The sequence below is a fragment of the Danio rerio genome, chromosome 14 (genome assembly GCF_049306965.1).
Source record: "Danio rerio strain Tuebingen ecotype United States chromosome 14, GRCz12tu, whole genome shotgun sequence".
NCBI classification, from domain to species: Eukaryota; Metazoa; Chordata; class Actinopteri; order Cypriniformes; family Danionidae; genus Danio; species Danio rerio.
In genome coordinates this window covers 50,134,412-50,147,070 of record NC_133189.1, presented here as the reverse complement: position 1 = coordinate 50,147,070, position 12,659 = coordinate 50,134,412, and the positions used below count along the sequence as shown (strand labels likewise).

At 35.1% G+C, this 12,659-nt stretch overlaps 1 protein-coding gene across 2 annotated transcripts in view; it reads left to right on the top strand.

The window, feature by feature from the left end:
* ganabb (glucosidase II alpha subunit b) overlaps positions 1–11,391 on the top strand; it is a 37,122-nt gene extending 25,731 nt beyond the window's left edge. Inside the window, exons 15-24 of one of the 2 annotated variants that reach the window (XM_009291260.5) lie at positions 626–722; positions 794–895; positions 4,751–4,994; positions 5,184–5,248; positions 5,448–5,524; positions 6,235–6,309; positions 6,393–6,506; positions 7,129–7,241; positions 7,344–7,444; positions 10,129–11,391. In XM_009291260.5, coding sequence (XP_009289535.1) covers positions 626–722; positions 794–895; positions 4,751–4,994; positions 5,184–5,248; positions 5,448–5,524; positions 6,235–6,309; positions 6,393–6,506; positions 7,129–7,241; positions 7,344–7,444; positions 10,129–10,253 — 1,113 coding nt within the window. In that variant the 3' untranslated portion in view covers positions 10,254–11,391. Of the gene's footprint in view, positions 1–625; positions 723–793; positions 1,405–4,132; positions 4,648–4,750; positions 4,995–5,183; positions 5,249–5,447; positions 5,525–6,234; positions 6,310–6,392; positions 6,507–7,128; positions 7,242–7,343; positions 7,445–10,128 lie in introns of those variants that run through there. The other variant, XR_012389980.1, reaches the window with a different exon arrangement.
* The last annotated feature ends 1,268 nt before the right edge of the window (positions 11,392–12,659 follow it).

The window sequence follows — 12,659 nt, the reverse complement described above, 5'->3', positions numbered from 1 at the left end:
ACGTGAGATCTGCTTCCTGAGGCAGCCGAGTGCGGCGATTGAGGCATGTTGCTGACAGGCACGTGGGATCGGTGGGCGGGGATGACTCACCTTAAAGACCCAGTGCAAAAAAACAGCAACAATCTTTTCCCAGCTATAATACAGACACTTCAAACAGCTATAATAAATACTCTGATGGGTGTTTTGAGCTGAAACTTCACACTCTGGGGACACAAAAGGCTTATAATAAATATGAAAAAAGAGATAACCTATGTGCCCTTTAAATTAATTAATTAAATTAAAACGTCTTGCTGACAAATGGGTAAAACCTAATGGTTTGTTGGACAGTAGCAAAGTATAAAAGCTTAAAATGGTTAGTAGTTTAGGACTGCCCTATAGTCTTTAAAATAAGAATATTTTAATTTAATCGAAAACATATTGCTATATCAACTTCTGTGTCAACGATTGTCATTTTAGTGGGGTTTTTCTATAAATCATAGTATAAATGGTGATTTGTTTTCTGAGAAAAAAGAAAAAGCAAGACACTTAATGTAATCTTCAGAAATGGGTTTTACACTTTGGATTAATGTAGACATGCCTTATTTTCATGTTTTGCTTAAGTTCCTCTTTTTTTTTTGTTTTCCAGCAAAAGGCCACTGCTGAAGGTCAGATTCAGCGATCTGGTGGAGTTGAAAGGCCCTTTGTGTTAACCAGAGCATTTTTTGCTGGCTCTCAGAGATACGGTGAGTTTGTGTGTTTGTGGGACGTGTGGGGATTTCATTGTACATGTGCTAAGTCTGTGTGTTTTCATCAGGTGCCGTCTGGACTGGTGATAATGCAGCTGATTGGGGTCATCTCAAGATTTCTATTCCCATGTGTCTCAGTCTGGGGCTTGTGGGCATCTCATTTTGTGGAGGTCAGTAATTATCTGTATTTTCAGTTATGAAAAACACTCTTCCAGCTCCTCCTGCTTCCAGAATAAAAATATTGTTGTAATTTACTCACCCTTCCCTCAATACAAACCTGTATGAGCTTATTTATTCTGCTAAACACAAAACAAGATATTTTGAGAAATGTTGGTATCCGAACACGATTAAGGGTGACTGTTGACTTCCTTAGTAGGGAAAAAATAATGATATGAAAGTTAATGGTAACCAGGCAATTTGCTCCTTTACCCATGGTGTTATTATAGTAAAAGTATGGCACATTGATTACCACTTGAATAATTAAAATCAGTTGTATAGCAAATTGTCAATCAATCATATAACAAAATCAGTTTGTGAATTTATTTAAAATAAAATCAATTTATTTTAATTTCAGTTCCATACAACAAGTATAATGGCCCGTTTCCACTGACTGCTACAGTATGGTTGGTACGGGTCAGTACAGGTTACTTTTATCAGGCTTGCTTTTCCACTGCCAATGGTGGGCATAGTGTACGTCAGAAAGTTTAAGCCGATCGATGTCATTCTCGCTCGAGGAAATGTCAAAGTAAAGCTGTACGGGTCGTTACATATCATATCATTCTCACAACCCAGATGCTTTATACACATAAATACTTGTGTATAAATGTTCATTAATCTTTCTCTGAACATGATTTGATTATAACTGCAGATTAATGACAGTGCGAAAAAGCCTACTGTAACGTCTGCAATTATATTAAATAAACAAAATAAATGCAACATACATAAACATATACAGCCCCTTACAGTTTCTTATATGTTACCAATTACTGTAAAACTACACATGGCATACATTTAGGCCTTATTTGGGTTCAAAAACGACACACAGCTTATCGCCCAGTCAGTGCAAACCTCTCATCTGTCTTTAATCTTCACCAGCACATGTGACCTCTGTTAAAGAGTATTTCTGTCATTGCCAGGTCATAATAGTCCAAAAGGTGATGATAATCGTTAAACATGGCAGTTTGTTCTTGTTTTAGATTGCTAAAAGAATCATTTGCTTTTTTCTAGCTAATCCTTTGTTTTTTCGCTCATCACTCTCGCGTTTGTCTGTTTCTGAAAGGATCGGATGTCAGAAGCACTTCAGTAATCACGCAGACGTTATTATCATCAGCTCAAAAAGTTCGTTATTTCAAATATAGACGTGCGCCGAGCTCTCTGGAGAAAGTGAAGCCGCCCACACTTTTAGATGGCTTCGTAAAACAGAAACGGGACACGGTAGATTTTGTTTTTCTTGGCTTTTGGCCTGTTTCCACAGAGTGGTATGGTTTGGTACGCTCTTATGGCCGTTTCCACTGTCAAAAGCGTACCAAACCGTACCGTACCACTTTTTTGGCACCCTTTCAAAAGGGTACCAAACATAAGAAGGTGTACCAAAAGGCGGAGCGGAGCTAGACGCACAGTTGAGCGCTATTGGTTTACAGAGATACATCATTCACTTACGCAACAAGCCAGAATGAAAACAAAAAACCTGCCATGTTTAAAATGCACACACAGTCGAGAGATTACAGCAGAATTGTATATACATATAATAACGAGCCATGGTCGACCCGGGGTCCGTTCTTCGTACGTGGATTACTCAGTTAGCTGGATTTGGATATTGACGATTTGACATGATCCAGGATCGTTTCGTTCTTCAAAGCTGATCCGAGAGTTGTTGTCATAGCAACAGTTCTGCTAGGTCAAACCTGATCGGGAGCAGGTTCAATTCATATAAACAGGATTAGATCGGCTTAGTTCAAGCAAAAATAATACAGAAAGTATGAACCAAATTCTGATATTTTCTTACAGTAGTAGTTATATACACTTGGGAAAATGGTAAATATTTTTAACTATATATATATAAAGTTATATTTATTAATGAAATAAATATACATATTGATAAAACTTGTGCTATCTACACCCCTCGAAATGAAAGTACAAAGACTGCCACCTGGTGGTGTAAAGAGAAAACGTATTGATTTGAACTTTTTAGATCGCTTTAGTACAAATTGTGTATAATAGAAATGCACAATATGTGACTTTTTTTAAAGCAATAATACATTTATGCAGTCATAAACATGTTTTGACTGTTAATGCGCCAGTGATTTGATGCTTCACAAAAGTTTCACACGTCTTTTCCAATATCAAAATGCTTTTGTAAACAACCAGTTATTCTTTACACCGATTAAAAAAACCAGCTACTATAATAAAGAAAAACTTTTCTAAATGTAGAACTAAATACATTGATTTGCATTGAAATACATGATGAATACACTTGACGCATGAAAGTGTAAAGCCTGCAGCTCACAACAAATGTGGAAGGTTATTGCGCGTCATATTTAACAAGACGTTTACTGCTAATTTGATTTGACTTGATTTGACCCCCGGGCTCAAACAAACCTTGTCATTGTCTTGATAAACAGCCACAAAGCCATGGAGTAGAGCAGATTTACCCTTTGCCTCGTAGTTTTTTACGAGCCAGTCTGAAGCGCGAGCGTTTTCGCTTTCTTGCTTGCTTTTGCTTGACGCGCGTCAATATCTGAAATATCAAACTTCTTGAGCTAATGATAATAACGTGCGCTTGATTATTGACGTGTGCTTTTAAAACCCGATCCTGTCAGATACTGACAAACGCGAGAGTGAAGTGCGAAAAAACAAAGGAGAAGCCGGAGCACATTATTTCCTCAGCAAACGAGAACAAACTGCCTTGTTTTAATTTTTATCATCACCTTTTGGACTAATCTGAACTTAGAATGATGGAATGACTCTCTAACAGAGGCTACATGTGCTGAAGATTACAGACACAGATGAGAGGGTTTCACTGACTGTAGGCTATACTTTGTGTTGTTTTGAACCCTAAATAGGGACGAAATGTCTGCTGTGTGTACTTTTTCTGTAGTTGGTAACATATCGGAGACTGTAAGAGGCTGTATGTGCTCATATGTTGCATTTATTTGTTTTTTATATGATTGCAGTTGTTACAGTAGGCTATTTTGCACTGTCATTGATCTGCAGTTATAATCAAATCATGTTTATAGAAAGGTTAGTAATAAGCATTTATACACAAGTATTTATGTGTGTAAAGCGTCTGTTTTGTGAAGAGTGATTTTCATATGATATGTGAGCGACCCGTACAGCTTTATTTTAGACATTTCCTCGAGCTAGATTGATGAGACTGATACTCTGTCGTACACTACGCCCACCAAAAGGGTACCCTTGGTAGTGGAAACGCAAGCCTGATAAATGTGACCCGTACCGACCCGAACCATACCGTACTGTACCACTCAGTGGAAACGAGCCATTTGTAGCTGTTCATCAAGACAATGACAAGGCTTCTTTAAGCTCGAGTTGACCATGGCTCGTTGTTATATGCGGTTAGTATTACAATGTAATGTCTCGGCTGTGTATTTAAAAATGGCAGTTCCTTTGTTTTCATTCTCCTGCTTGTGAATGTGAGAGTGATGTTTTTCTGTAAACCAATAGCGTTCAGCTACACGTATAGTTCTGCCTTTTGGTACCCTGTTGCCATGCTACGTACCATTTGTAAAGGCTACCAAAAAAGTGGTTCAGTACAGTTCGCTTTTTGGTACCTTTTGACAGTAAAAACTGCCTTTAAGACACAAATCCCCAGTGCTTTTTTTTTGCACAGATGAACTGTTCACCACAAAACTAACAATGTGAGCTAACAAAATCAATATGTTTAGTTTTGATTTCATTTGTACTTAAAAAAAAAAAAAAAAGACGTTTCCATACTGTCTGCACTTTAAAAGTTGTGTTAACTAAATGTTGCAGTCATGTTAATTATTTCTCTCTCTTGTTTTACGCAGCTGATGTTGGTGGCTTTTTTAACAATCCCAGCACTGAGCTTCTGGTTCGCTGGTATCAGACTGGTGCGTATCAGCCGTTCTTCCGTGCTCATGCTCATCTGGACACCACACGCAGGGAGCCCTGGCTCTTTGGCCCAGAAAACACAGCACTCATCCGGGAAGCCATCCGCCAGCGTTACGCCCTCCTGCCCTACTGGTACCAGCTGATCTACCAAGCACACACCACCGGGATGCCAGTCATGAGGTGAGCAAGACCCCTATGAACACTTGTTTAGGATATTAAATAAAATGTATATGTATATATATATATATATATATATATATATATATATATATATATATATATATATATATATATATATATATATATATATATATATATTGTTTGTGTAGTCATTAGTGGTACATCTTTTTCTTTTCTGTTTCGTCTCAGACCTCTCTGGGTTGATTATCCTAAGGAAACGGCAACTTTCACCATTGATGATGAATTCCTAATTGGTGAGATATGCTATCTTTTTTTTTTTTTTTTAGCTAAAGGTGTATAAGTCTGTAGCTCCTGTTTTTATAGTAATGCATGAATAATAACAGGGTTAAGAGCCAAGTATATTTAACCTTTGAATCACGCCTAGTATCAGTCAACAAGTAAATCATTATAATGCGTTCCCTAATAAAGTCTGTTTGTGTTGCTGATGTTCAGGAAGGGATCTGTTGGTTCATCCGGTCACTGAGGAAGGGTCTCGTGGAGTCACAGCTTATCTGCCTGGAGCCGGAGAGGTAAAATGTCCACTTAAAGACGCGATGAAATAAATAAAATTGCAGTCTGGTCCACATGCAAATGTCAATTTTTAATAAAAAGCTATTTAGAAATAATATATTTCTTTCAATTATACCATCTACTGCCATATAGCAATTCATGGTTTACTGATGCAGAAAATAATTTTATTCTATATATATAATTTTTATTCTATGCTTTATGTAGCTTTTTTTTGGTGTAAGAAATAAGGCGTATAAATAAATTGCAGTATTATTATTATTATTATTATTATTATTATTATTATTATTATTATTATTTTAGAATTAGAATTAAAATGAGGTTGATTCACCAAATCAGCGTGCGTACATATGTATAAGAAGACAGAAGGACATTTAAATGAGTGGAAAATAAAGTAAACAATAAAAATCATGAAGTTATATGCATCTAGAGGGTTTATATGCAAGTAAAACGATCTTTTCTTAACTGTACAAATAAGAAATAAATATATATTAAAATATTTACTATTAAGTGGCTTTATTGGTTACAGTAAGGGTCCTGTATGTTCATGACCTGTATGTTTATTATTATTTATAAATCTTACTATCTACTGTATGTAAAGTGTGTTTATGAAAGGATTAACCATCATTATGTCCATCTCAAAACTGTAATTATGACCAATGTTAAAATGAATGAACTGACTGATGCATTGTTTTTTTCTTCTCATTTCCAGGTTTGGTATGACGTCCACACCTTTCAGAAACACAATGGTGCCCAGAATCTCTACATCCCAGTCACTCTTAGCTCTGTAAGAGCTTTACCTTGTTTTTGTTTTCTTAATATATATGTTTCAGTTTTATATTTATTAAAATCATCTTTGTATGTATTTAGATCCCAGTTTTCCAGCGTGGCGGCTCCATCATTCCTAGGAAGGACCGAATTCGCCGCTCATCAGCCTGCATGGAAAATGACCCCTACACCTTATATGTGGCTCTTAGTCCTAAGGTAAAGTGCTTGATCTTTCTGTTGATTACCATATTTTCTTGACTATAATTCATTTGTTTTTATTATCTACAGTGTGCTCCAACTTATATTCAGCATAATTTAATTTAATACAATTAAAAGTGTAGTTCACCCCCAAAAATGCAAGTTTAATGTCTGGTTAAACTAATATAAAAATTTGCATGATGAATTGAGTGTAATCTTGCTACTATATACCATATTATTACTTTGGTAACACTTTACAAAAAGGTTGTATTAGTTAATGCATTTACTAACATGAACAAACAATGAACAGTACATTTACTACAGTTTTTGCTCATGTTAACGTTACTTAATGAAAAGACAGTTGTTCATGTTAACTCGCACTGCTAATTTTAATAAGCATGAATTTGGGTATTAGTGAATGTTGAACTGTGATTAACAAATGCTGTTCAAGTATTGTTCATAATTAGTTCATGTTAGTAAATACATTATGCATCTTTATTTTGTTTTGTCTGCTATTTTTGTTATTAAAATGATTATTAAAACTAATATTTAACAGTAACTGTTATTGGTGTGAACAGGCCTTTATAGTCATGAAAATGAACTCGTTTATCTCATTTACCCTCTCTTTCTCTCACTCTAGAAATTTGCTGAAGGCGAGCTCTACATTGATGATGGTCATAGTTTTAACTATGATACCAAGTCAGAATTTATTCACCGGAAACTCACTTTTGCCAATAATTCTCTCACTTCACGGTATTTACATTAATCTGTCATTTTCAAAACATATTTTTTAAATCAGTCCATTATTTACTGTAAGCAGCTTTGACTCAGAAATCATGTCCTTCCTCATTACAGTAACCTGTGCCCAGACTGCAAGTTCTCAACTTCGTCATGGGTTGAGAAAGTTGTCATTTTGGGTGCCAGCAAGCCCAGAAAGGTTCTTCTTAAAGTGGATGGTAAGAACTTGTAATTAGCAGAATGACTTAAACTGTAGAAAAATACAAAATAAAATAATAACCAACATTAAAAAAATACTAAAGTAATTTATAGTAAACACTATAGTGTTTTTGAACCGTACTGTAATAGAGTACTTGAATTTATCTGTTGTGGTGATTTTAGAGTTTCTATGGTAACATAACTATAGTAATATAAACAAACTACCCAATTTTATAATTTTCTACAATTATAGGGTGTATTATTCAAAAATGCACCGCAGTTTACTGTAGTAAAAACTAAAATACTACCGTTTATACAGTTCACTACTTTTAATACTACAATTTGCAGCACCTTTCATTTAAAAGACTCAAACATGCTTTAATATATAAAGTATAATAAATTTTACTACGGTGTGTAGTATTTATTTTATCTGTGAAAATTAAATCAGTCACAAAAGCAGATCATGTCCTAATAGAAAATTACCAGAACAATTTCTGCAAAAATTGATCCTTTACAAATAATTTGTCTTGATTTAATTAACAAATGAGATTTTATTTATTTATTTTTCTTTCTTTCTCTTCTGTTTTTCTTTATTTCTTTTTCATTCTTTCTTTCTATTCGAAACGACAAATAAACTTACAAAAAATACACACACAAAAAAATACACACTGTACACAGAGAAAATGTACTGCTAATTTTCTGCTGGGTCAGTTGGCGTTTCTGTGTGGAGTTTGCATGTTCTTTCCATGTTTGTGTGGGTTTCCACCAGGTGCTTTGGTTTCCCCCACAAGTCCAAAGACGTGGTACAGGTGAATTAAGTGTAAGGGTAAGCTAAATTGTGTGTAGTGTATGAGTGTGAATGAGTGTGTACGGATGTTTCCCAGTGATGGGTTGCAGCTGAAAGGGCACCTGCTGCGTAAAACATATGCTGGATAAGTTGGTGATTCATTCCGCTGTGGCAGATTAATAAAAGGACTAAGCTGAAAAGAAAATGGATGAATGAATTAATGGTTCAAAAACACTATAAATTACTGTAGTATTTATTCCAGATGATAAAATAAAATGTCAAAAAGCGGATAATATCTAATATTCTGGCTGCTAAAAATAAGCCTTTATATATAATTTGTCTTGATGTTAACAAATGGGATTTTATTTTATTTATTTTTCTTTTATTCTTTCTTTTATTATATAATTTCTTTTATAAAAATTGCTTATAAATCTTTCTTTCTTTTGCTCATTTATATATATATATATATATATATATATATATATATATATTTTTTTTTTTAATATATAATTTAACTTAATTGATCTGATCAACTTTCTTTCATTATATAATTTCTTTTTTTTTTTTATAAATTAATTGATTTCTTTTTAATTCTTAAAGTTGCTGTATGTAAGTTTTTGATTTTTCTAAAGCATAAAAATACCATAATATGTTTGCAGATAATTAAAAAAAAGAATTTAATGAAAGTTCTTGTTTATCTGAAAAACAATGCTGAGGTCAGATATTCTGCTTTGAAAATGTGCGTTACTGTAAGTTTAGCCAATTATATTTCCCTTGCCCTGGTGGAAAACTATATTTCATTCATTCAGTCATGAAGGCTCTCAAAGTGTGCCTCCATGACCAAACCGCGACCTCCTGTGGACAGTAGCAGACTGCGAAATGAGACGCAGATTCAGAGTTCCACATGAGGTTATTAATTAGCAAAGAATATAAATATTACAAATGTAAACTTTAGGTGAGCAGGTTACACTGTAACCCCGTGAACGAACAACACGCTACATGACAAGATTTGCAGTGATAAGGCTGTATTGGGCTGTTTGCAGCAGACAGAACACGACAGAAATGTAAATACAGCCATTCAGAAGCACAGAATATGCACTCACTCACAAAATATTAAGGTTTATAATTAAATTAATACATATTAAGCCTCTTTACCATTATTAAATGTAGATGCGGAATCACTGATATGTTGGTTTTGAGTCACATCTCTGAAGTTCAATTTCACACTTTATTTTTAAGATCTGAGGTGAACTATCTGCTGGTGCGTTCAGTATATGGCAATAAATGTCATGTAAAATGGCATTTAAACTCACATTGCTAGCATTTAACACTGAATAACGCACATGAGGTCTTCCTGAGAAGATCATTGTCAGTTTTCTGTTGTTCAGCTGCAAGATACAGAAGCCGTTTCTAATATATTAATTTGAGGTGTTGGTTAGGACAAAAACTGCTTTTAATATGAAAATATTCCTTCTGTCGTGTGCCGATGCTTTTATATAGAACCCAGTTTAAATCATCCTTTAGGCTTGCTCGTTAGATTCACTCCTGTTGGTCCTCAATCTGGCAACCTGCACTTGTTTGTTTTCATCCAGGAATGCAATACCTAGTTCAACCACTGGGTGTCAAACTTACTGCACCTTTAATTCTAATTGATTTCTTTTATTATATTATTTCTTTTTTAATAATTCAACTTAATCGATCTTATAAACTTTCTTTATATATTTATACATTTATAATTTTTTTAATACTTTCTATTTGAAACAACAAAAAACATACAAAATTATGTTTTATATAATATGTACACATGCAAAATATGTACTGGTCATTTTCTGCCTGGACATTATCAGTTTATTTATATTATTACAGTTTATTTGAGGTGATATTGCCTGCTAATCTTCCACACGCTTTCTCAAACAGGAAAAGAAACACCTGTGGAGTTTGAGTTTGACGCCTCCATGTCGGTGCTGACCCTCCGCAAACCTGGGATAAACGCAGGCATGGACTGGACAATCCTGCTTCAGTCACAGCGAAATGATCTATAAAACAAAATCACCCTCCAAAAAAACTAAACAATCAAAAGTTTCACTCTTAATTCATAAACACATCCAGCACTTACAAAACCTTCATGACAACTCAGAAGCAGGCTAGAGGTGCGACGGGTCAGAGAGATTTTTGGCAGGGTCAGACAGTAAATGCTTTATTTTTTAATGTAGTAACCTCATTCACAAGTCAAGAGTTTGTGTTTTTAATGTCATGTGGTGATGAAGTAGTGATTAACCGAATAATGCATTGGATTTAAATCATTTCAGGATGGCAAATGAGACCAATGTTAATAATGAACAAGGACGCATCAGGATCAGAAAGCTTTGTTTGTTGTTAGTTATGTCATTTTAAAAGCTCTAGAAATGGAGACATTTGCACTTCAGGGGTTTTAGAAACCACTAATGAGCTTTATTGCTTATGGTGGCCTAGTTAGTTCATTTGACGGGGGGTCTTGGGTTTGGATTTTGCTTTACTGGGGAATTCGCCTGTTAAATCTGTGATTTTCAACTTTGATTTTTACCTCTCTTTTTTTCTTTTCTAGAGCAATGTTTTCCAATTCTGTTCCTGGAGGCACACTAACAGTACATATTTTAGATGTGTCCCTTATCTGAGCCATTCATTTGAGGTTATAGAGTTACTTCTGATGTTCTCATGAGTTGATTGTGGTGTGTTTAATTAGGGAGAGGTTGAAAATGTGTACTGTTGGTGTGCCTTCAGGAACATGGTTGGGAAACAGCACTTACATTTGTTGGGTTTAGGGTGGGTTGGGTGTTGTATGTTTAGAAACGGCAAAGCAGAACGAAACAGGCAGGCATTTAGAAGTATTTGAGCCTAATCTACTGTAATGGGGAAGTTAATGTTAATGCCATCCACTGTTAATTTGATATCTTGTCAGAATGACTGAAGTAAATGTGTGTTTAAGGCAAGGCCTCTGATGAAGAACATTCCTGCTTGATCATCATCGTTTATCATCAAATGCTTCGTATTGCTGATTTTCCAACTTGTTTCATTCATTTTTTTTTTTGTTTGAGTGTGACCCTGAAAGCTCTGAAACGCTCAAGTAAATGTAACGTCTTTGGCTTTTGAGGAATGGGAGTTCAAATGGGATGGAAATAAAGATTAAGTGTACATTCCTGACAGCTTTTGTTTGTTTTTGCTCATATCTTTGGCAGAGTATTCACTTATGGATCATTTATTTTCATTTTTCCTTCGGTCCTTAATTTATCAGGCGTCCACACAGTGGAATGAACTGCCAACTTATCCAGCTTAGGTTTTACACCTGTACACTCCTGCATTCACATATACCACCAACCCTGTTCCTGGAGAGCCTTCCTGCAGAATTCAGTCCCAACCCTGATCAAACACACCTGTTGATAGTACCTAAAGCAGCACTTGATAATTACAAACAGGTGTGCTTGGTCAGGGTTGCAACAGAAATCTGCAGGAAGGCTCTCCAGGAACAGGGTTGGTGACCCCTGACATACACTATGGCCAATTTTAGTTCATTCAATTCACCTGTACCACATGTGTTTGGACTGTGGGGGAAACTGAAGCACCTGGAGGAAACCCACACCAACACAACATGAAATCTCCACACAGAAATGCCAACGGTCCAAGCGCGACTTTCTTGCTGTGAGGTGAGCGTGCTAACCACTGCGCCACCATGCTGCACATACTTATGGATAGTTACATTTTAATTTTACCTGTCTTACTTATACCATTATGGGATGGTTGCGAATTCCTTCCCCTTTAATGATCTGTCACACTTATTTTAGCCTAGAATCGAAAATGGCTTTCCCAAACCTTTAGTGTTGCAAATTTTCAATGCTAAGCAAAACGATGGATGGATGGATGGATAGATATATAGATAGATAGATAAAAACAGTTGATATATAGATGGATGGATGCATAGATAGATGGATGGATGGATGGATGGATAGATTAAAACGAAAGTGGATGGAAAGAAAGAATAATGACAGACAGACCTATCCCAATAGTTAGCTATTTACTAACCATCGATAGATGGATGAATGGAGACAGTAACTTACGGGTGATGTTATATTTTAATTTTGCTAGTCATACTTTGTGGTATGCTGTTATATGATGGTTACTAATTCCTAACCCTTTAATGGCATGACTTAAATTGCTGAAAATTTTATAGATGACAGGCAGAAAGAATGGATGGATGGATGGATATGTTTATTTGTAGAGAAGGCACATTGTTTTTAAAAGTGCTTGGAGACCCTCAAAATACACCATTATTTGACCTTTTTTATAAATATTGTAAATAAATATATACAGTGTAATATACAAAGTGTAAATAAATATGCACATTTTATTTTGTATTTTTTAAAATGACACACACACACACACACACACACACACACACACACACACATATATAT